Source organism: Somniosus microcephalus, chromosome 11, assembly GCF_052327205.1.
Source record: "Somniosus microcephalus isolate GS21.2 chromosome 11, FLI_Smic_1.0, whole genome shotgun sequence".
Taxonomy (NCBI): Eukaryota; Metazoa; Chordata; class Chondrichthyes; order Squaliformes; family Somniosidae; genus Somniosus; species Somniosus microcephalus.
This window is the reverse complement of record NC_140997.1, coordinates 185,136,080-185,161,959: the sequence shown is the minus strand read 5'-3', so window position 1 is coordinate 185,161,959 and position 25,880 is coordinate 185,136,080. Positions and strand designations below refer to the sequence as shown.

The 25,880-nt window shown below is 45.6% G+C and overlaps 1 protein-coding gene across 1 annotated transcript in view; it reads right to left on the bottom strand.

The window, feature by feature from the left end:
• Positions 1-25,880, bottom strand: part of adamts9 (ADAM metallopeptidase with thrombospondin type 1 motif, 9) — a 360,757-nt gene that overhangs the window by 134,263 nt on the left and 200,614 nt on the right. The window contains exon 29 of the mRNA XM_086001493.1: positions 21,085-21,252. Within this exon, the coding sequence (XP_085857619.1) occupies positions 21,085-21,252 (168 nt within the window). The remainder of the gene's footprint in view (positions 1-21,084; positions 21,253-25,880) is intronic.

Below are 25,880 nucleotides of genomic sequence, written 5' to 3'. Positions count from 1 at the left end.
TGCTGTGATTATCTCTCTGCCGAGGTGTGATAAATGGCAGTTGGAAAGGTTACCTGTAAACATCTGACATGATTCTCTGACTATATAACCTGTGTCTTTATGCATTTCTCCACTTCACCTGAAGAAGGAGCAGCGCTCCAAAAGCTTGTGATTTCAAATAAAGCTGTTGGACTATAACCTGGTGTTGTGTGACTTCTTACATATATTATTATACCACAACATGTATTCCATCTAATACCCAGCAGTGCAAGGTGAGTGTTAATTTGCATTTTAAAAAGCTTTTGCCACTAATATTAAACAAACCATAATTCAGATATAGTTTACATACTGTACAGTAATAATACAGTAAAAACTCTCCCAAGTTCAACTGGTATGCCATTATCCAAAATGAAAATATATATACTTAACTCCGTTATCATCGTGCGACTACCGGGATTGTAGAAGGCAAACTAAATAGACCGTAGTCTTTTTTTGTCTAGCGATTCCTATGTATCCAGTGAAATAGAGAGTTAACCCAAAACTCTTGTTTGTTTTTGACCTCACATCATCCAGATACAACGGGGTAGAAATTAGTCATCGTCCGGTTTCAGGCGCGATCGTGGCAATGTGGCCGCAATGTGCGCCCAAACCGGGAGGCCTGCGCCTGCCCAAAATTGGGCCTCAGGCCTCATTAATATTAATGGCTGGCAGTTCGCCCATTTGAAGATAATGGCCCTGAAATTAGATCAGGGGCTTGCCACGCGTGCAAGCCCCCGATCTGCACTCACCCTGCGCGCCGACATCTGAAGCCCGGGCTTGCTTGCATTTCCTTTCACAGACCCGGTTCAGCTGTCGGCGCGCTGTGCTAACCTGATCCAGCGGCGTAGTTAGTGCGATGTGCCGGCTGGGATCAGGTGAGCACTGTGCAGCCAATCAGGGGAGGGGAAACTCATTCATGAGTTTGACAGTAAGAGCTGTCAAACTCATGAAAACTACGGGGGCCCAAAACACTATCTAAACTTTAAATAAAAATTTAAAAAACAGCCCAATCATTAAATTAAGTATAAATAAGTTTAAAAAAAATAATTTAAATTTTTTTTTTGAAAAAAATAAATTTTTAATAAAAAGGGTCTAAAACTAAACTTACCTTATTGTAGATTCTTTAAAATAATAAACCTGTGGAAATTTTTTTTCTAAATTGCACTACAACATCACTTACCTGTAAAAATAAATACTTACGTGTGCTTTTTACAAGCGTAAAGACCGGAGGCCTTTACGCATGCGCAAATCCCCCAAAACAGAGGAAATCCAAGACGCACGCGCTGCCCCCTACAGCGCATGCGCTAGCCTCTTCACCTCTTGGGTTAGAGAGGAAATGCCGGTTTTCAGCGCATGCGCTGTGCATGCTGAAAACTGGCATTTCCTCCGGCCAGATGCGTGAGTACCCCTTCCGTACTCACGCGTTTGGGGAGGAATTACTGCCCCATTGAATATCGGGCCATTGGCAGCAGCCTGAAGTTAAGTCCCTGGGGTGGGAGGGCAATCAAGATACTGTGGAGTTGGAGAAGCACTTCTGCCCCTTCTGGCTCCAGAGCAATGTTTTTTAACAGTTTAAAAAAAACTTATCTCTTGTTGCTTCGGCCACAGCGGCTGCTGAAGAATGCAGAGCAGAGCAGGCCCGACTCCTGCTTCGACCTGCAATATCCAGTTTCCCAGAGGGACCTAAAATAGGCATTAGGCCCCACATTTACATATATAAAGGGACCTAATGCCCCTAACCCATACATCAATCCTGTGCATATTTTTTATGAAGTAACAAATTTACCTATTTCACAAATGATTTGTAATCGGAGGGTGAGGATTTATTACATTATAGCCTTTTTTCATGAGGCAATGTGTTCTCCAAAATTAAACATCAGTTTCTAATGTAAAGTTAGCACTCATATACAGAAACAGTATGTTATGGTGTCAGAACAGGATGTTCTAGCTTAGTTTCAATTTAAGATGTGGAAATTAAACTGGTACTTGCAATTTCTGGCTTTTGGAACTCAAACTGTTTCCAATTTAGTGGGTTCACTTGAACCACCCATACTCTGCCATGATGCGGCGTACACGAGTCACATCTGTCACTGTCCTATTTCCTGTGCTTTCTACTCCGGAATAAGCATTTCCTGAGTGCAAGCCAAAAGAAAATTGGCTTTAAATATACTACATTACTTCCACAATTATCTTGTTTTTAGCATTGTGTGCATTAGTCCAAAATATATGTACAAGGTGTTGCATTGACCAGAGAAGAGAAATTAAAACTTTTTCTAATAACTTTTTGCTATTGTAGATTGCCTGTCACCATGCATCATCCTACAACCTTAGGAGCAGGATAATCTGGGTGGAAAACTTCTCCATGACAGCTGTCAATGGTACTCGTGATTGATTCATAAGCAACACTATTCAAGTGAAATGAACTGGTCAATGGCACTTTTCTACTTGGTGAAGAACTAATGAAGCTCCTTAGGTAGGTGTTTATGAGTGACAGGGCAAGCTGTAATTCAAACCTCGAGGAAAGTAATGTACTGTCTGTAGCGTCAAATATGAAAGTGCTAAAATATGTGTTACAGCTCATGGAATGAATTAATGGTGAAGGGTAGACTACAGGACTGCAGTTCTGAAACTACATATGTGCCCAAAACAACTATTCCACTTAATATCATGGTCCCATATTTTCCGATGTCTATGAGCTGTGTACACACCCGTAGGGACATCGGAAATGCCGGTTTCAGGCATGCGAAGCGCATGCGCTGAAAACCGGCATTTCCGATCTGTCAAGAATCCTCTTGACAGATTGGATGCCTGCCCTGGAGAAGGGCCTCTGTGGGTGGAGAGTTCCGCTTTCTGCAGAACCTCCGCCTGCTGAAAACCCTTAGAAATCTTATGCCTGGTAAAAGGCGTAAGGCCTGCTTTTACCAGCATAAGAGTTTAAAAAAGTAAAAAAAAAACATTTTTTCACTCATTTATAATTTTAAAATACTTTTTAAAAAAAAAAGGTAAGTTTATTTTTAGCCCCGTAAAAAATTTTAATTATTTTTTTCAAAAAATTACATTTTTGTTTAAAATATTTAATTTAATGTAATTTTAACTCATTTTAAAAACGTGATGGTTTTTTAAAAATTTAATTAATGTTTTGATGTGTTTTTGGGGTGATCTCCTTGGGGTGATCTCCATTCATACTTTTGACAGGTCTATCTGTAAAAGTATGATGGGAGATTCCCTTCTCTTATTGGCTCGCCTGACCCGCGTGATCCTAGGGATGCTTGCGAACCGTATGCGCCCCTGGGATATATGGGCCCTGTGCATTTCGACTGTGGAGAGGCCCAGCATCGGAAGTGTCCAGACCTCGAAGGCCTCAGATAAGAGCGTAGATTTTTTTCCAATAGGAGGCATCTGCACGCATATGGCATATTTTTGATTTCACCTTTTAAATGAGTTTTCTCTCATTTTGTTGAGGTCTCCTGTGGCTTGCACTACAGGGTAAATTTATTGATTCTGCACTACCATTGGCAAGCCAAACTTGACACGAGCATGGGTTGGAGAAAGGACTACAACATTATAGCTTTAATTGCCTTAGCCGCATTCCCTTTGAGTGTGGCTTCCTGCTCGGAGCACAGAAACAGTGAATTTACTCACATTTGTCAGCTTGAGTATAGAGGCAGTTCTGAAACTTCAGCCACTGCAAATCTGAAACTGCCTGACAGCAACTTGAGTTTGCTGACATTACAAGCTTCCCTTCCTCATTCCTACTTTGAAAATCGTTATCCTCACCTCTCATTAGAAACTCACAATTTTGGAGATTATCATGTCCTACCATCCTGTAACACAAACTGCTGTGCTAGTAAGCTGCCCACACTCAGTCAAATTTGGACACAGATATTTTATAGTAAAATTTTCTGAATGTTTTAATTGTGTGATCTATATTCTGTGAGTTCTATAATATCTAGCCTGTACCAAATTTGATTTAATAAAATCTAAACCGCTAAAGGTCTGGAATTTCCTTTAAGAAAATCAATATACCTGCTGGTGGCCAGCAGAGGAGTTACATGCAAGTTTTCTGGGTAAGCTCATTTGCATACCCACTGGTGCAGGCATTAGTGTAAAACTGGCAGAAACAGCTCAACTTCTAGGAAACTTCTGTGCAGCCTTTCAAAGAACTATTCATCCTGCACTCTTCAGCAGCACTCAAGCCGGTAAGGCAGAAACAATGCTTTGCACTTGCATTTCGTTCTCAATTTATTTCACTGCATGTCTTACCAAGATTTTGATTATGTTTAGATAGAATTATGACCATTCAAATGCCATTTGTACCCAGGGTTTAGCAGGACAAGACTTCATTCAGGAGAAGGACGCAGAACTTCAATGATAGACTATCAAGCCCTACTGGAGGAGATTTAGGGCAGGAGGACTGCAGAACAGTACTGAAAAACTTCAATGACCTGACCAGCGCTTACAAGGTAACACACTGACCACACTCTCCCTTTCTTCTTTGCCTACCTTGGGCACCAGTACACTTTTCATCATCTTAAAGCAATACGTATACAATTAACCTTTCACATGGCAGTCTGGTTAAGGCCGTTTCTAACTACCAACGCTGCACTATGGCTACACAGATACCATAACACACAATAACTGCCTTGCACAACTCCAAAACTTCTCTGAAATAATAACAGAAAATGCTGGAAACACTCAGCAGGCCAGGCAGCATCCGTGGAGAGAGAAACAGAGTTAATATTTCAGGTCTGGGACCCTTCATCAGAACTGGAAAAAGCTGGAGATGTAACATATTAAGCAGGTGTAGAGACAGGGAGGGGGGTGGGGGCGGGCGTGGGAGGGGAGGAAGGAATTGAAGGAATATACTGTGCTAAGGTAAGAGGCAGGAAAGATAAAATGTTGCAAATGGGGGTGGCAAAATCATACAGCATGAAAAATGGGAGCAGGGGTTATAGTTTGAAATTGTTGAACTCAATGTTGAGTCCAGAAGTGCCTAATCGAAAGATGAGGTGCTATTCCTCGAGCTTACGTTGAGCTTCATTGGAACAATGAAAGAGGCTGAGGACAGAGAGATCAAAGTGGGAGTGAAGCGGAGAATTAAAGTGACAGGCGACCGGAAGCTCAGGGTCACCCTTACGGATTGAACGGAGGTGTTCCGCAAAGCGGTCGCCCAATCTGCGTTTGGTCTCCCCAATGTAGAGGAGACTGCATCGTGAGCAGTGAATACAGTGCAGTAACTTGCAAGAAGTTCAAGTAAATCGCTGTTTCACCTGGAAGGGGTGTTTGGGGCCCTGGACAGTGGGAAGGGAGGAGGTAAAAGGGCAGGCGTTGCATCTCCTGCGCTTGCACGGGAAGGTGCCAGGTGAAGGGGAAGGGCTGTTAGGGGTGATTGAGGAGTGGACCAGGATGTCGCGGAGGGAGCAGTCCCTTCGGAATGCTGAAAGGGGAAGATGCATTTGGTGGTGGGGTCACGTTGGAGGTGGCGGAAATGGTGGAGGATGATCCGTTGAATGTGGAGGCTGCTGGGGTGAAAGGTGAGGACAGGGGGAACCCTATCATAGTTCTGGGAGGGAGGGGAAGGGGTGAGAGCAGAAGTGCTGGAAATGGAACGGACACAGTCAAGGGCCGTGTCAACCACAATAGAGGGGAATCCTCGGTTGAGGAAAAAGGAAGACATGTCGGAAGCACTGGTATGGAAGATGGCATCGTCAGAACAGACGAGGCGGAGATGGAGAAATTGGGAGAATGGAATAGAGTCCTTACAGGAAGCTGGGTGGGAGAAAGTGTAGTCCAGGTAGCTGTGGGACCAGTGGGCTTGTAGTGGATGTTTGTCGATAGCCGATCGCCTGAAATGGAGACAGAGAAGTCAAGGAAGGGGAGAGAGGAGTCGGAGATGGACCATGTGAAGGTGAGGGAAGGGTGGAAATTGGAAGTAAAGTGAATGAACTTTTCTAGTTCAGGGCGAGAGCAGGAAACGGTGCCGATACAGTCATCGATGTACCGGAAAAAGAGGTGAGGGAGGGGACCTGAGTAGGACTGGAACAAAGAATGTTCCATGTATCCCATGAAAAGGCAGGCATAGCTGGGACCCATGCGGGTTCCCATAGCAACACCTTTAATTTGGAGGAAGTGAGTGGAGTCAGAGGAGAAGTTGTTCAATGTGAGAACACGTTCAGCCAGGTGGAGGAGGGTGGTGGTGGATGGCGACTGGTTGGGTCTCTGTTCAAGGAAGAAGCGGAGCACCCTCAGGCCTTCCTGCTGGGGGATGGAGGTGCAATGGGATTGGACGTCCATAGTGAAAAGGAGACGGTTGGAGCCAGGACACTGTTAAAGTGGCGGAGGGTGTCGGAAGAGTCGCGAATGTAGGTGGGAAGAGTCTGCTTTAATATTCTCATCTCTTACTTCACCTATCCCATGTCACATGGCACATACCCCTCAACTGCCAGCCTTACCTTCATTTACTTATCTGTTTGCAAGAGATATTGGTGCACAATGCTCACTAAAGGCAGGCCGTTAGAGAGGGCATCCCCATTTTGAAATCCCTCAACCCTTTTGAGGACAAGGCCATGTAGCTCATAGGCACTCATTTAGTTACTGCTGTGACAGATGGCAAGGTTGATGGTATCTTGCTGGCACCAGGTTAGTAACTGAGCACTGACAGTGGCAACCCTCTGAGGCACCACGCACACATACAACCTTCCAACCCGTTTCTACATCTCATTAATTCTAAAGGGGTTATGCTTACCCATTGTTATCTTCTGTCTTCCTTTCCTGAAGATCCACTACAGCAAATGGGGGACACAGCTGGAGGAAGATGAAGATGATGAGAAGGACCTGGGGAGTTTTCCTCTATTCTACTTTATGACGATGATGAGGAGGGTGAAGACCAGCCCACTCATCATTTCCAGCTGCTTCATACTGTCCTGTTTTCCTCTGTCTCAATCCACTCCAACTTACTACCTGCGACACTTGCTTTTTCTCTCCCACACACCAGCTCAGAGACTTTCGCTGTGGGGAATTAGATAGTGGTATTGGGGAATTGGCACCACGTGATTCACCGAGTAAGAGGGACCTGGAGGAGTGGAAAGTAGGAAAGGATATGTCTCCTTCCTAGTGGAGGCTGAAGAGATAGTTACCAATGGCTTCGGAGTTGAGGGACCCAGAACTCATGGGCACTAACCCTTGAGGAACATCATACCTATGTGCAGGCTCCAAGGACAATCTCCCAGGAAGTGAAGGAACTGACATATGTAACTGTTATTTACAGTGGCAGCTGTGGCTCAGTGGTAGCATCTCTGAATTAGAATGTTGTGGGCTCAGGTCGCACTCCAGAGACTTGAGCACAAAATCTACACTTCAATACAGGAGTGCTGCAGTGTTGGAGGTACCGTCTTTCGGATGAGACGTTAAACTTGGCTCTGTCTGTCCTCTCAGGTGGAGGTAAATGATCTCACGGTACTATTTTGGAGAAGAGCAGGAGAGTTCTCCCTGGTGTCCTGGCCAATATTTATCCTTTAACCAACACCTTGCTGTGTGCAAATTGGCTGCCATGATTCCCTACAGTGTAACAGTGACTACATTTCAAAAGTACTTAATTGCCTGTAAAGAATTTTAGAACGTTCTGAGGTCATGCGCTATATAAATGCACAAGTTCTTTGGCCTAGAAATTCAGTTGTTTGCGCCAGCTGCTAGTGCCTTAGGAGGAGGAGATGTGGGGCGCTAGGCGGCTAGCGGCCGGGCGCTGCGCGATCTGCGCCTCTCCCCAACTTCAGTAAAGATTTAGTGGCGGCACAAAGCCTTTGCACGCGCAGCTGAGCGCGCGCAGATCCTGACGTCATTTCATCGTGCAACGCCCTTTGTGCGCCCCAAACCGGAAATTCAGTGGCGCCGGCCTATTACGCGTCTGGCGCCCCTAGCGACTGGTAGAGGGGAACGGTTCCCAGTCGCTGCGGGGAGCGCTAATTAAAGGGCACTCCTCCTGCAGTAGAAATGGCAGCCATTTTGCAACACTCCTTCTTTGTGAGAGACGGATCTTTGCAGAGAGACAAAGGTAGAGAGCTTTCTGGTTTGGCTCAACACTCACACAGGTACTTGTGGCTTCAGGCCACAGCTTTGCACTTGTCTTTAACTTTAGAGCCATCGCATTGATTGGAAACATATAATGGGGGCTGCAATGGGTGCAAACGTTGGCCTTCTCCATTGCATTCAAAGGGCTCAGAGACGCCGTGAGAGAGTGGCAGTCATGGCCAGAGGGAGAAGGGGCAACAGGTGTCGGCTAAGGAGGCCTTACCCACCCAGGGTATACCGCCAGCAGTTCTCATATCTGAACATGTCTGACGGGCAGTGTGTTTGGAGGCTGCGATTCCGAAGGGCGGTGGTCACTGAGATCTGCCACCTGCTTCGCGGAGATCTGCAGCCACAGCTGAGGAGCAGGACGTCTCTGTCGGTGGCAGTGAAGGTGACGGTGTCTCTCAACTTCTATGCCACCGGCTCCTTCCAATCCGCTGCTGGGGACATTTCCAACATCTCCCAGTTTGCCGTACATTGCTGCATCCGCCAGGTGACCAATGCCCTTTTCAGAAGGAGACGTCAGTTCATCTCCTTCTCCATGGCCCTTGTCAAGCAGCAACAGCGTGCAATGGGCTTTGCAGCATTAGCGGGCTTCCCCATGGTGCAGGGCGCCATTGACTGCACGCATGTGGCTTTGCGGGCACCTCTAGAGCATGCCGCGGATTACCGCAACCGGAAGGGCTACCATTCGCTCAACGTGCAGTTGGTGTGTGACCACAGGCAGATCATCCTAGCTGTCAATGCCCGCTTTCCAGGCAGCAGCCACGATGCCTTCATCCTGCGCCAGACTTCTGTGGCAGACATGTTCCAGGCCCAGCCTCACCCACGAGGATGGCTTCTCGGGGACAAAGGCTATCCTTTGTGCACCTGGCTGATGACCCCGCTCCGTGCGCCCAGCACCCCTGCTGAAGAGGGATACAATGACAGCCATCAAGCAACCAGGAACCTCATTGAGCAAACAATCGGCGTCCTGAAGCAACGGTTCCGCTGTCTGGATCGTTCCGGAGGAGCCCTACAGTACTCGCCTGAGCGAGTCTCCCATTTCGTGGTCGTGTGCTGCATGCTGCACAACCTGGCTATCCGCAGGACTCAGCCACTGCCACCAGACATTGGAGGACCACCAGAGGAGGAGGAGGAGGAGGAGGACCAGCACAGGAGGGAGGCAGAAAGTGCAAGGGCTGCCCGTCGGCGGCTTATTGAACGTCGGTTCTAGGCCCCCTCTCAGGGAATGGCTTGTGCCAGTGGCACAAGATAAATGTAGCCACTCCACAAGCCCTCAGCCGAGCAGGGCAACCAGGACTTCCAAAAGAAAGCATGGACAGTGTGATTTAAGAACATTTATTACTTTGATACCTCTGTGCCCTTCCCACATAACAAACTAATAGAGAGAAGCCCCCCCCAAAAACACAAATCGAGCAGTCTCGGCCTTTCAAAAAACACAAATACACCAGTCTCGGCCTTTCAAAAAAACAAATCCACCCTCCCCCTTTAAGAGCTCACCGGCGCCAGAGTGTCTGCCGTCAATCAGCAGCTCGCCGCACCTGCGCTGCGCCCGCCCTCGGGGGTTTCGCCCCGGGCCGCCGGCTTAACGCCTAATGATAGTCGTGCATCGCCTGTTTTAGCGCAGCAGCAACCTCTTGGGGCGATGCCACTGAATATCGGCGAAGGTGGCGCGAAGTTGCGCCGGGCGCAAACTTTAGCGGCTGCCCGGCTGTAGCGCCCCAAACGTGGCTATACTGAATTTCTAGGCCTTTGTTTCTTTCTTGTGTCTACAGCTCTTCTTTGTGGCAACATCATGGAAGCTTTGTCTTTCATGCAGGCACCAATGTCACAGGTGGCAGCTGCAATGAAATCTGCAGCAAATCTCCAGCTGAGATACAGCCAGGGACCAGGCAAGGAAGTACAGACTTCAGCTCTGGAGGCAATAAGGGACAGGTTGGAGTGTAGCATAGACCACAGCTGTGTCACAGAGCTTTGAGGATCTGATAGCTGCCCTTAGATCAGACATCCCACTATTCAGTGGGGTCACAGATCCAGGGCCCAATGGAATGGCAGTGGCTGGACTCCATACGCCTGACACTGCCATTTCTCAAGACAGCAGCATGTAAATCTCCCCATATAACCCATTTTCCTCAGATGAAAGGACCTCGTTCCCTGCATCCACCAATCAATGCTGCCCCATAACTGTTGCTAGGTGATGTGAAGGAGAGCCATGCAATTACTGTCAATTGTTGCTTCCTTTCCTTTGAGGTAGGCCTTCACTCTGTTTGTGATTCCCCACAATGGCATAGTTGATTGGAAAGTGACTCTGTGGGTCCAAATCTGTGGTCACTCTGATTCCATAATTTTAAAAAGTAGCTGTGTCCGTGCTGACGTATGCTCGCCTAAAGCCTAACTGCCAGCTGTCTGCTTTTTGTGTTTAAACTCAGTTCTTCCAGCACTGTTTGTGCTGCTGAAAAACGAGTTGGAAAGTTAACTGTTTTCAGGACTAGTAATTATGTCCTATAATCAGCCACACAATTATATTATCAGATGCTGCCTGACCCAATGAGTGCTCCCAGCATTTTCTGTTTTTATTTCAGATTTCCAGCAGCCGCAGTATTTTACTTTTATTTTTAAGCAGGTTGGCAAAAGAACCAGAGGCGACATGAGGAAAAACTTTTTATTCCGCAACGAGTGGTTAGGATTTGGAATGCACTGACTGATAGGGTGGTGGAGGCAGATTCAATAGTAGCTTTCAAAAGGGAATTGGATAAATACTCGAAGGAGAAAAAATTGCAGGGATCCGGGGAATGAGCAGGACGAACTGGATTGGTCTTTGAAAGAGCCAGCGCAGACTCGATGGGCCGAATGGCCTCCTTCTGTGCTATACTATTCTATGATTCTATGACATTATGAGTGACTGTTTGTGCCCTGTGGAAGCTCTAAATGTAGCTGCTGTGACGCAACATGGTCTTGTGTCCACGGTACTACTGCTCCCAACGGCAGAATCACAGGTTTCAAGGTGAAATCTGAATGGACAACTTGCTGTAATGTTTAGCAGTTCCTCAAACATTTGGAGTTGGGAATACTGGACGGACATGTACATCATACCCCATAATTAATTATCAAGTACTGTATATGTAGGGGAACTCTTAAGTCATTGATTTTTAGAAGCTCAAAAAAGTAATTTCAGAGGCTTTAGAAGTCAGAATATTTGGAAGGGTACAAATACATAGTTACCAACTGTTCACTTTCTGTACAGATGATCGGCTTTTCCAGCTCCAGTTCACACTGTTTGTATAGATGCCAGAAAATTAGTGCAACTGGGGACTGGAGAAGCCACGTATAACTTTAAGGCACCAACTTTTGGTTGGTGAATTGAATGCCCATGTTATAGTCATTGAACTATGGCTGATGAGTAGAATGCCATTATTTTATTAATGCCTTACTTCAGGATTATTTGGAACGTTAGGGCCCACAAAGTTCGCAATTTGCGGTGATGTAATGGAGATAAATTTTCGTTAGGTTAGGGTATCAAGGGATATGGAGAAAGGCGGGTAAATGGAGTTGAGGTACAGAGCAGCCATGCGCTAATAGAATGGTGGAAAAGCGCAAGTGGCTGAACGGCCTGCTCTTGTTCCTGTGTTCCAGTCTTCCTATCATAGAGCAAAGGCCTGAAGCGATAAGGAGCAACTTCAATTACTGGTAAGTTGTTACCTCTCATCTTACTTTTACTAGTGTTTATGGAAAGACAGTACTTTGCTGTCAAGTTTGTAAAGATATTGTACATGTTTATTAACAGTTAAAAGGAAGAATTAATATTTTTTAATAATCATTTCATGTACAGATTCCCCAATCACTCAAATCTTCCGTGGCCTACAAGCGACCACAGTGCCAGAAATTGACTGAAAAGTGAGTGACCTATTTGTTATATGGACATAATTGCCAACCGTTCACATTTGTTATGGATAGTCAGTATTTTTCCTTGACGACATCATCTGAAGACACAGGGTGAATTTCCACGTGCACACTGATGACACCCAGCTCTATCTCTCCACTACCGCTCTCAACACCTCCACTGGCTCTGTGTTGTCAGGCTGCTTGTCTGACATTGAGTCTTGGATGAGTTGCAATTTCCTCCAGTTAAACATTGGGAAGATCAAAGCCATCATCTTCCACCCCACAACAAACTCTGCACCCTCGCCACCAATTCCATCCATCTCCCCAATAAATACTCTGTCTCATGATGAACCAGACTGTTTGCAACCTTGCCATTCTATTCGACCCCAAGTAGAGCTTCCGACCCCATATCCTCTCCATCACAAAGACTAACTACTTCTACCTCCGTAATATTGTTTGCATTAGCTTATCTGCTGTTGAAACCCTCATGCATGTCGTTGACACCTCCTGACTCAACTATTCCAATGCTCCGGCCTCCCATCCTTCACCGTCTATAAACTTCAACTCATCCAAATTTCTGCTGCCTGTATCCTATCCTGCACCAAGTTCCGATCATCCATCACCCCTGTCCTTGCTGACTTAAATTGGCTCCCGGTCTCCCAACACTGCCAATTTAAAATTCTTATCCCTCTGTTTCTGCAACTTCGTCCAGCCCTATAACCCCCGCCCCCTCCACCCGAGAACACAGCGTTCCTCCGACTCTGACCTCTTGTGCAACCTGGAGCAAATTGCTTATATTTGCGTTAGGCTTCACTACGGAAAATACTGATAGGCATTCCTAAGCATGTAGCTAACTAATGAGAAAAGGGCGAGGGGATATTTGACTTTTTGAAGAAAATAATAGTTGACAATGAAATGAACATTTAGAAAATATTTGAAGGGGTTCATAAAGCACTAATTTAAAGGAAATGTATTGAAGAAATCTAAATGAAATTCGAGTTGAAATAGAGGGCAGGATTTTCATTGGTGTCACTGGGTGGTAACTCCCCTAGAATGGTGGGGAAACGCTCATCGCCCCATTCACACTCCTGATTCGACCGACACCATCTTTGGAAGAGCCTACAGCTGGACGACTAGAGTGTTCGCCTGATTCAGCTGGTAGTCCCTTTTATCATGCAAATTAGAGTCCTATGACGTAAATGGACCACGGTTGCCATTTTGGGATACAACTGGGCAGTGCGTGTGCCGTGGCACATTCTGTCCAGTTTCACCTGGTTATTTAGTTGAAGGAGAGCCATAAAATTAAGTTTAAAAAAATATATTGTTATGTGTCAGGGAGAGCAAGGGTGCCTCTCTGGGCTCCACAAAAAATAATGCGGACTGCTGTCATGCCCAGTTTCCCCCTTCCACGAATGCCCCCAACTCCGCCCCACCTGCAGGCCTACCATGACCCAATCGATTCTGCCTCTGGGCCGCTCGACATTGTGTCAGCCTGGAGTTGGTAGCTGGAGCGGGGTGCCTCCAGCCAGTATGGTATTGAGGCTCGGCCCTCAAAATGGACCCGGCCTCCCATTGCCATATAAATATATTGTGACCATAATCCAATTCCGTATTGTATTCCCCCACTGTGCAAATAGTGTGATACATCCCACACTTGCCCACCACCCCCCTCAATAAGTATAGATATGTGGAAGGAACATCTCAATCCACAATTGGGGGCCCCAAACTGAGCATAAATATAGTGATTCCCCCCACCAGGCAGTACCTATCCAACCTCCCTCAGCCAAACGACATATTCCTCCCACAATGACCATCGTGTTGGGGATCGTAGCTCAGATACCTCACCTGAACACACCTCCCTAACCCTGCAATACTGACCAGCCAAACATCCTTACCCCACCCACTCCACACTAGTGACCAGAGCATCACTTAACTGACTGAAGCTAACCTATTCATCCACTGTTCCCCATCTTTCTCCTCATCTCCCCTTACCCATCCATCTCTTTATCTTTACCCCTCCTCTTCCTCCAAGCTCACCCTTCCCTGTCTTCCCTCCCTCCCTACCCTTTTCTTCTCTCCCTCCACCCTTTCTCTCCCATACCTCCTCCATCTCACCATCTCCTCCTCCCTCCCATCCTGACCCCTACTTTTCCCTTCCCCTTTTTGATCCAGTTCATTTATCCCTGCTCTCTTACCCTGCTTGGCCTGAATAATCCATTTGGTCTTAACTCCCTATGTGCCCAGGGAGATGGACTAGTTTACAATAACTATAGACTTTACTATTCTCCACAAAATGTCAAATTGACAAAGATTCTTCTCCTGCAAAAGCTCTCAGCATAAAATTCATACTAAAGCAGTTGTTCACTTCTTACGTGGTGATACACTACCACATGGTATTTTGAATAGCCCCATCCTATTGGTTTCAGACTGCTCGACTCTCTGGTTGCAATTCAACCAGATCTCCTAGGAAGAAACCCTGGGGGGGGGAATCTTTTCCTCCCTGCGATCTCTCTCTCCCTCCTCTCCAGTCCCTGGCTGCGGCCTTGTACAGCAGGCTTTCCTGCCCAGCAGCTAGCCAACCTCTCAATCTGGCTGGCTGCCATGTGGGAAACTGAGTAAAAAATTCAAATGAGGTCCAGCCATTAAATTCAACAGGACCTTTGCCTTTCCCGTATTTCTGGATTTCACGGCTGCGAACAGTCACCCCTGCTCCCTCCCCGTAAATATCGACGCCCCTGAAGCGAAGAAAATTAAAACCATTTGTCTGTCCAACTTAGAGCTGCCAATCAAACAGATACTTTAGAAAGATTCCCAGATGTCAATCACATAGGATGTTTGAACTGAATGGAATGGCTCGGCCTATTTATCTGTTCAAAACACTTTCAACAACATCGAATTACCACATCTCCAGTCAACCATTAGGGACACTGATAAGAATGATACTATTGGCTCTGCAATTAACAAACATTAATATATTTAACTACCCGTTCTCCTCTGGAAGCAAGTGACTAACACATATTAATGCCTTTGGCATACCAGAATGTAATGTATATTTTCTATGGTCTGCGGCAACAGCTAGTCTGAAACAAGGTTAACCTGGTGTGGCTGTGACCAGAAAGACATTAAATAATCCATCATATATAAAAACACTTTGTTTTTGTTACAGCAAGGTTATTAAAGGGTTCAGTGAAGGAAACCTTTTCAATCAATTAGTTATTGTTCTCGCTGGAAAAATAAAGACGAAGAAGTGATATTACGCCACTTTTTTTAACTCATTAAGGGAACTGGTAGGATGCACAGAAACTCTCCATGCTGAATCATGAGATGACAATCAGTCACAGAATTACAAACCAGGGAAAACATCATTACAAATGATGGACCAAGCTTGCTGCACTCTTACCGTACTCTTGTAAACAACTAGACATACCAAATGGCAGCATCCAATTCCACATCATTTTACTCATCATTAGCTGCTCATACATTACCCTGCACTGTATCCCTGACAGCACATGACTATCTAGTGTTGACTGTGTACTTTATTCCGAATATCTGACTGTGCTACTTCTATATAAAACTAAAATAGCTGATGAATTGTACAAACACACATACAAGAAATAGTAAACCTACACATTTTATACATTTCAGTAAATTTTTAATCGTAAATCTGTGTCACCAATATTTCAGTTGCTCTGAGTCCTAATCTTATTTGTTTCAGAAAAAGATTAAAAATAAATCTTTATCCACAGTTAGAAAGATGTGTAATATAAAGCAGAACCATAATACCTTGATGAAGGTATTCCTAACCTTCATAGCCAGTTGGTTCCAGACCTCAGCACAGCCTTGATCCAGATCTGGACGCAAGAGCCGAATTCCAGAGGTGAGGTGAAAGTGACTGCCCTTGACATCAAGGCAGCATTCGACTGAGTATGGCACCAAGGAGCCCCAGCAAAACTGAGGTCAATGGGGTGGGGGTGGGGGGGGCGGGAGGTCAAAGGGAAAACACTCCAGTGGCTGGAGTCATACTTGTAACAAAGAAAGACAATTGTGGCTATCCTTATAGCCCCAGGATATCACTGCAGAAGCTCCTCAGGAAAGCATCCTAGGCCCAACTATCTTCAGCTGCTTCATTAATGTCCTACCCTCTGTCGTAAGGTCAGGAGTGGGGCTGTTCGCTGACGATTCCAGTGTTCAGCTCCATTCACAGCCCTTTTGGTAATAAAGCAGCCCATGTCAGCTTACAGCAGATAACATCCAGACTTGGGCTGACAAGTGGTAGATAAAATTCACGTCACACAATTGCCAGGTAATGACCATCTCAAAGAAGAGAAAGTCTAACCACCATCCCTTGATCTTCAATGGCACTACCATCACCGAGTCCCTCACTATCAACATCCTGGGGGGGTCACCACTGACCAGAAGTTGTACACAATCAGCCATGCCAATACCATAACTACAAGAGCAGGACAGAAGCTGGGTACTCTGCAATGAGTGGCTCACCCCCTGACCCCTCAAAGCCTCTCCACTAGCTGTGAGGCTGAAGTCAGGAGTGTGATGGAATACTCACACTCGCCTGGATGTTAAACCATAGTAGCATTGAAAATGTTGACACTACCTAGGACAGAGCAGTTCAGTTGATTTGCTCCCCCTGCCAATGGACTCAGTATCCACACCCTCTACCACCAGCACACATTGAACTGTAGCAACACACCAAGGTTACTTCAACAGCATCTTCCTACCCTGCAAATCTACCACCAAGTAGAACAAGAGTAGCAATTTGTGGGAGCATCATCACCTCCAAGGTCCCCTTTGAGTCACTCACCATTTTGACTTGGACATACATCGCTGTTCCTTCATTGTTGATGGGTCAGTGTGATGGAATTTCCTACCTAACACTATTGTGGGAGTGCCATCACCACAAGGAGTGCAACGGTTCAAGGAAAGGTCCACCACCACATTCTCAGGGCAACTAGGGATGGTCAATAAAAGTGGCTTTGTCCGTGTCACCCATATCCCAAGTACGTTTAAAAAAAGTCCATTAATGGTGTAAAATGCACTAATGTTTCCAATCACGAAACAGTTAGAATTGCTGATCTGGATTCCAGATAAGAATCCATTTGGTTTTCCTGCACAGAAAATCTCAAAACAACCATCAACGATCTAATAATGAGATCTTCTCAAAATACTTCTGAAGCTTTCGGTGCAGAAAATTTACAAGCAGGCTATATGAAAAAAGTCTTCTATGTATCTGTCAATATTGGAAGCAATAGTAAGCATTGCATATTAAACAGTATAGCAAGATCAAACCGAATACTGCTGAAGGTACTGGTTTTCAAAAGTATCAACTTTTCCCCCAGATTTAGTACAATACTTGTCAAAAAGATACTTTAAGATTTATAATACTGTAATAGTTAAATTTGAAGTTCTAAATTTATCATTCTAGGTAATGATCAGGGACAGTAATCCTAATTTTCCTTTTCTTTGTCCAAAGGCTATGAGGTCAATTGTAACAATCCCATGGTATGAGGTTAACTTGCACATGTGGTGACTGTATTTAAGATGTTTCGAAGAAAGCATTAAGGGGAAGGCAGAGGGAAGAAATCGTGAAAGCAGCTCGTGTGCAGTGCACTTTCCAGAACTCTGGAGCTGGGTAACTATCTGTTCGTGAGAGATTAGAAGAGGAAATTGCCTGTTGCTTGCTTCTAATGAAATCCTATACGGACATAGATAAGAAAATAGTCATAACATCTCAACCACAAACACTTTTGGTAATTGAACTGAACTGATGATAGATAGGATACATTAACTTCATCAATAACCAATAGTTATTGTTCCTCTAATGAGCAGTACTTTTAAGAAATGTGACTGCATTGTGAAGTTAAATGGACTATTAGGAAAAGTATAGTCAAACCAGATGATTATAACCTCAAGGATAGCAGCAGCACAGCTCTTATCAGAAGTTCATCTCAAAAAATTGAACTGCTTTGCAGACTGTATTGAAACATCCACTGGGACCAAGAGAAATGTTTGCTTTGTTAGGGTGAGATTTGTATTAAAAAGTTCTACTTGCTGTCCCCGGAAATCCATGGGCTGTGATCCAAGCAGTTGGCTGGGAATGTGCTTGCAGTGTTGACCCTGATGAAGTTTGTGGGGTCTGTGGGATGGGACCAGTGGGGACCTGCGCCACTATGGACACATTTTGGAAGCCGACCTACCCCATTGCTGCGGGAAATTCCAATGTCTGGCCGCCAGTAGGGGTGGGGCTCCCAGACACACCCCTGGAGATGTACTGCAGGCCTTCCTTCGACCCTCTGTGTGTTAAGTGACTGCTCCAAAATTGTTTTATTTTTATTTTTACCTGAGCTTTAGGATCCAGGCTGCTTCCCTTCCCTGGCTCCCTTTGCCTTCCAGAGGCAGATATACCTCACCTCACGTGACATACTGTGCTCCCCCCCCCCCACTCCCGCATGTTACGCTGGGTCCTTTATGGGTTGCGAAGATGGGAACTTCCAGCATAGGGAGCCCCCGTCCCCGTTCCCGCCCCCGTCCCCACTGACATGGCTGGTCTTGTAAGGGGTGGGCAGAGGTTCTGCCACTTATAAGGCCTACCAGGATTTCCCAACCAAGGTCAGGACCCAGTGTATCCTGGTGCTGAGCTGTCTGCGAACAATTCTGCTGGATTCATGGCAGCAAACTGCTGGGACTGGAGAGGAATTTGAACCCTCCGGCTGCGAAATTTGGCTCCTTTGTGCCTGCCATTAGCTCCTCCAGGGGGGCGCTAACGGGCCGCAAAGGGCTGATCACCCGGGTGGGGGCAGCATCCCCCGAGAAATTTGGCGGGGCGCTACTGAGGAGATAGCCGATAGCGCCCAGGGCTGTTGCGCCACCGCCGATGACGTCATCGCCATGCGCCGTGACCCCTTACCGCCGTGCAGCAGAAATTCAGCTGCGTCTCGCGAAGCTGCCATGGGCGGTGTCAGCGCCAGCCTCATGGGTCACGAGCCAGGCCAACCTCCGCTCGCAGGGTGCTAATTAAAGGGAGGTGCAGCCGTGACCTGCGCCACTATTTTATTTTTTGGTCGGCCCTCCATGGTGGCTCTTGGCATGGTCGCTGGCCGCCATCGCGCAGCCCAGCCGTCGCTGTAGCCATGGCACCATGCCGCTCTGGTGGGCTAGTGTAGGCCATCGGTGGCCCTGCAGAGCTCGCAGCATCCCTCCACTTTAACGGAAGATGAGGGGCGCTGGAATGCGTCAGCACTACGTGGAGCAGCCGCGCAGCGCTCTGGCACCGTACCGAGAGGAAGTGGAGCGCCCAAGATAGCGCTCCGCTTCCTCGCTGGGGCGGTAAGCTGAATTTAGCAGCCTGGGCGGTACTTCCGCGCCGGGCGCTAAATCTCCGGCGATAATTCGGTTACCGACCCCAAATGGGGCGTAACTGAATTTCGCCCCCCCTCTCTTTTTAACAAAATACTAGTTCATTTCCTGTAGCATTGCATATGGGACTCAAGACAAAGTTTCATGTTCAGGTGATGTGAGGTTAGAGGGCAGGGGATAATGAGACCAGGGTGCACCAATGGAATTCAGTACCCTCTGTAAAATTATACATTCTGTCCTTTATTTCTATATATTACTTTGATTTTACATTATTATTTATAGTTAAACACTAAAACTTATGAGAATTTGAGAAGCAGAAACCTAGAATTGGTTGTAGCATAAGAGTTTCTCTGCAGTACAGGTTCAGGAATAAGAAGTAAAACTAAGGCAGTGCAGCACCATCACTGCCAGGAAGCTGTCATTACAGTGTAATCACTTTACATAAGAAATTTGACCTCACCATAGGCCTACCTCAAGACACCACAAGCCAGAAAGTCTGTGAGGGTCTGGGAACAGGTTGAAGGATTTTAGGTAAGGACTGTGCTGACATTTAAAATGTGTTTTAAATTCGTTCATGGGATGTGGGCGTCGCTGGCAAGGCCAGCATTTATTGCCCATCTCTACTTGCCCTTAAGAAGGTGGCGGTGAGCCGCCTTCTTGAACCGCTGCAATCCGTGTGGTGAAGGTACTCCCACAATGCTGTTAGGGAGGGAGTTCCAGGATTTTGACTCAGCGACGATGAAGGAACAGCGATATACTTCCAAGTCAGGATGATGTGTGACCTGGAGGGGAACTTGGAGGTGGTGGTGTTCCCATGCGTCTGCTGCCCTTGTCCTTCTAGATGGAAGAGGTCGCGGGTTTGGGAGGTGCTGCCGAAGAAACCTTGGCGAGTTGCTGCAGTGCATCTTGTAGATGGTACACACTGCAGCCACGGTACACCGGTGGTGGAGGGAATGAATGTTTAAGGTGTTGGATGGGGTGCCAATCAAGCGGGCTGCTTTGTCCTGGATGGTGTCAAGCTTCTTGAGTGTTGTTGGAGCTGCACTCATCCAGGCAAGTGGAGAATATTCCATCACACTCCTGACTTGTGCCTTGTAGATGGTGGAAAGGCTTTGGTAAGACACTCGCCGCAGAATACCAAGCCTCTGACTTGCTTTTGTTGCCACAGTATTTTTGTGGCTGGTCCAGTTAAGTTTCTGGTCAATGGTGACCCCCCAGGATGTTGATGGTGGGAGATTCGGCAATGGTAATGCCATTGAATGTCAAGGGGCAGTGGTTAGACTCTCGCTTGTTGGAGATAGTCATTGCCTGGCACTTGTGTAGTGCGAATGTTACCTGCCACTTACCAGCCCAAGCCTGAATGTTGTCCAGGTCTTGTTGCATGTGGGCATGGACTGCTTCATTATCTGAGGAGTTGTGAACGGCACTGAATTGCCCCCAGGATTTTAAAATCCTATCAACATTGGCAGCCAGAAGATCCTGATGTCTATTCCTAAAATGCAACTGCGATTCTGGGGCTGGACAGGAGCACACATAAGGTATGCTGTCCTGTCCAGCTCTGGGACCGTGGAGGGGAAGACGAGGAAAAAATGTCTTATTTTCCCAAAAAGACAGACTTCTTGGCTTAGTTTATAATTTTGTTATATCTCTTTCTTTTTGATCATAGCTTAATACAAAAGTTAAAGGGAAACTGAGTCCTGAAACAAGTAAATTCTGTAACTTGCAGAAAGTTTTATACTTCACCTGTGCCCAGTCTCCCATTTTCCATTTAGGACATCTACCTCCTCGGCAACGTTTGTGTGCTTTTGGTCTTTCCAGATGTTTACAACGCTCTTCCTCGACTTCCTTTCCATCTTTAGCCATGCAGTAAACAGCGCGATACTTACTTCCTTTCCCACAGGAAATGGAGCACTGAAAGTAAAGTAATTATAGGAATTATTTTTTGTTGTTTACTAATCTTTACAGTTTTAAGGGAAGATTTTCCTGGGTCTGCCCTAAGGTACAGTAGATCGACTGGGAGCAGTGAATGTCGGGCAGGTCAGAGGGCACAACTATAGAGGAACACTGAAATAAAAACAGAAAATGCTGGAGATACTTAGCAGGTCAGGCAGCATCTGTGAAGAGAGAAACAGAGTTAACGTTTCAGGTCGATGACCTTTCGTCAGAACTGGAAATAAGCAGGAACACACCCGATTTTCCTCCATTCATTTTAACAGAAGAAAAATCAGTCATGTGCCTTTATAGGTGTTTCCAACCTGTCCAATTTGTGAATATTCAGTGCGCCCAGGCAATCTGGTGCTCCTGGATGCAGACCCAGCTTTGAAAGGTGCAAATATCCTTCCTTCTTTCCTCCCTCCATCACTCCCTGCCTTCCACCTTTCCTTCCTCCCTTCCATTCTTTCTTTCTACAAACATACAAAATTACTGTGCCTTAATGCATGATTAGCATGTACACTTATACAAAGAAAATTAATTCCCCTAATGCATGAAAGCACTTAAAATAGAAATATTTATAATGATATAAAATAGATATCTATATATCTAATGCATGAGGATAATGCAATCTCTCAAAGAAAACCAGTATGTTGTGCAGCAATATTTGAAGAAAATAAGAGGGAAAACTCAAATATTTCACCTATTCAGATCAGTATAGGGGCAGATATGGCATTAAGTATCAACATGAAGGAAAATATCACCTTATTTAGCCTTCGCTTTGAAGCCACTTTTACAGCAGGTTCACTGAACTATCAAGTATCTGAGTACTTCTGAAGTACAGACATCAGGCAACCCCACTTTGATTTCAGATTAGGCATTACTGAAAGATCAAAGAATCAAAGAGGGAATGAAATGGTGACAAATATTTAACATGACAAGTATTCACAGAACAAGGCACTGCACAGCAGGATAATCAAATCTTTACATTTCATTATTTTCAATACCAGCGAAGTTTGCAACTGTCTGTCAGAAATCCAGAATTAAAAGGTTCCTTGCAGAAATCATAATTTAAACATTTCAAAACTGTATGAGCTAAAAATCTGAATAGTTAATGTAGTGTGGTAATTTGATGACATGTTGTGCTGTGGGATTGTAGGACATGGGTTTTAGAAATTCCACACACTGAGAGTTCGAATCTGAGCAGTAATACGTAGAAGAAGAGTGAAACCAAGAAGAAGCTTTCCCCAACGGAGGAAGAATTGAAGGGAAAGTTAACCTGAATGACTATAGAATATATCCTACTGATGTATTCAGACTGCCAAAGGCAGTGGTAGGTTGTTTGAGCTCAGTGGAGTAGCGTGAGGCTCCAGGAGTAGAACACATGAAAAAATACTTACTGAAAAACAAGCAGAATATAAGAAATTATACCAAATGATGTCCTCTAATGCTCACCAAATTAATAACATGAGACCAAGAAGATCCAGATTAATTCCCTGGGCTTGCTGAGTTAGCAGGTTTCAGTTAAGGAGGTGGTAGAGGACTATAATTAGCCTCAGTGCTGATGGGCCAGGGATATGAAAAACTGGCCAAGATTCCTGTGCTGGATCGCTATCCAGTGTTCTCGACTGGAAATGCACATTTGGGCATGTTGGTGAAGAATAGGGTAGATATTCTTCCCTGGGCCATTTGCATGACCCAAGTGGACTCCAGGCATAGGTTTTCCCTTGGCTGGCCCATGCACCTAAAAATCATAAGGAAATTGGAATCCGGCTCCAGGTCTGCAGCTAAATTTTGGGTGGCTGTGATCAGGGTCTTCTTCTGGCTGCTGAATTGTCCCTTGAATTGTCCTGGGGATCAGCGGGATCATTACAACTTTTCTTCGGTGATGGACAGATTCATGTTTTGCGTGGCCAAGGCAATGTCATCAGCGTATACAAACTTGTGGGACTCTGTTTTGGGCAGGTCACTGGTGTAAACATTGAATAACATGGGTGCCAGGACAGAACCCTGTGGGAGTCCATTGTTCAAGTCCTATATCTGCTCTTCTGGGTGCCAGAGTACACACGGAAGCGTCGGTTGCCAAGCATGGAGTTGAGAAGATGGATCGTTGTTCTGCAGGGTAAAATGGTGGAGAGCTTGAAAAGCAGTCCATGCTTCCATACTGTGTCATACGCCGCTGACAGGTCCACGAGTGCTACAGCGGTCTTGAGCTGGCGCTGGAAGCCTGCTTCGATGTGCGTTGTTAAAGCTACCGCTTGGTTGCAGCAGTTACGGCCGCACCAGAAGCCCGCTTGCTCCTTAGGAATTGTTGGCTCGGTGATGGGGGCTAGTCTGTAGAGCAGTAGCCTCTCCAGCACTTTATAACAAGTGCAAAGTAAGGAGATTGCGCGGTAGCTGGAGGCTTCACAAGCAGTCTTCCCCTGCTTCAAGAGGGCACTGCCCTCAGAGGAAATTTGCAGGCAGCCTACAAGATATCCACGCTGTTACACTGGAAGCTTTGGCCTGGATATCCAACTCAGATATTGACATTTGATTTGCTACTACCATATGAAAGAAGAGAAGATTTACAACTTTTGCCTGCAAGATCTTTAGGCTGCTCTTGGGGGCCTCACACAGACTCTCGTTGGCAGGGGCTGAGGCAGGCCATAGCACTAGGTTTTGTTAGGTACCCCTGCATCAGGGCGCCCAACGTGTGGTTCCTTCACTAAATGAGGTGGGAGGCAGAGAATTCCTCCTTCCACTTCATTAATTAGCTATGCTGGTCCTGTGCCTACTGCATTGTGACATTGTGGGGAACCACAGAATCCCCACAGTGCAGATAGAGGCCATTTCGGCCCATCGAGCCTGCACCGACACACATCCCACCCTATCCCCGTAACCCCACGTATTTAATCCCCTAACACTAAGGGTCAATTTATCATAGCCAAATCAACCTAACCCGCACATCTTTGGACTGTGGGAGGAAACCGGAGCACCTGGAGGAAACCCACGCAGACACAGGGAGAATGTGCAAACTCCACACAGACAGTCGCCCGAGGCCAGATTTGAACCCGGGTCCCTGGCGCTGTGAGGCAACAGTGCTAACCACTATGCCACCGTGCCCCCCTGGAAGCCCCAGGAAATCCCGGGGTAGTGGCATGGGATGGAGACTGATGTAATAGGTCTCCTCCCCTTTTTCCTATGTTACCTACTATAACAAATATATAGCCTACAGCAAAAATAAATCCTGTGAGCTTTGGATTTGAAGAAAATATTAAGTTAGTCCCCAACAGTATATATACTGATAGTCAACACACAATTTTCTCCAAAAGTACTTAGTACTTCATGCAGTATATTTGGTTTTAGATAGGATATATTAGATTTGGAGTTCATATGGCTTATAAATAAATAAAAAATCTTGCAAATGTACAAAGTACAGTAAGAATGTACAAAATATATACTTGTTCCTGAGACAAAAACTGATGTGAAAATACAATGACATGAATGACAGCAGCAGAAATGACATGGTATCATTATTGCTGAAATGTAGTATACTTAAACATAATGGGACAGTTGACATTGGCATGCTAATGGTAAAAAGCATTATGGGAGATTTTCCTGTGTCTGTGCCCAGGTGCACTGGATTTGATAAAAAATATTAATATCCATTTAAATTAATGAGAGGGAAAATCTGTCTGGTTTCTTCACAAATAGGATTACAAATACTATGAAACAAATGTCTGTACAAATTAAATTAACAAGCACAATGAATCAAAGTAGATGAGGCAGAGCAGTGGCGCGGGGGGGGGGGGGGGGGGGAGGGTTTGTGGGAGGGTCCCACCTCCTGCCTCATTCTCTGATTTGCTTGTTGGCTGGGCACCCAAGGCGGATACCCAAAGGATATGGTGCCAGCCTACCAATCTGACTCAGGAGAGATCACGTGATATCAATAAAGTCTGATAAGCTAAACTACTACCCTTAGAGTAGCCCAGCGAAGACAACTTTTCAACAAATGCCACGTTATGATCACCCTTCACCTAGAGTCACTACCTATCCAGTTTTGAACCAGATAGCCCAATTATTGACTAGTCTGCCGGAAATAACTAAAATATGAGCTAGACACCTGAAGAGCATTTTTTTCCACTTGCCGTCCATATTTTATGATGTGAAGTTCTTACTTATTAATATTATGGTTTTTGATCAATTTTCATGAGCTGCAATGCGAACAGCAGGACTTAAGTCATGATCCCAATATCTGCCACACCCTCATCCTGCACCCAGCTTGGTTTTGGAAGCGGAGCAGAAATCATGAAGTTCCTTTAACACAGGTTCCTCAGTTTGCAATATCACAATTCTAATTGCCATTATAATATCTTAATTCTTACTGTTTGCCTTTATTTGTAATCAAAAGATGTATCTTGCAATGTGGAAAACAAACTTGTTTTGATGTGCAGAATACCTGACAACTAAAGTAAATGATCTATTCATAAACTACATTAAAATTGTTTCATTGTCAGTGTAACATCCCGTTTTGCCATCCAAAGAAAGCCTCAAGGATAGGTTTCACTTAAAAATGTCTTCTCAAAAGACCTCTCATTCCAAACGCTAATTAATCAAGGCCGTTG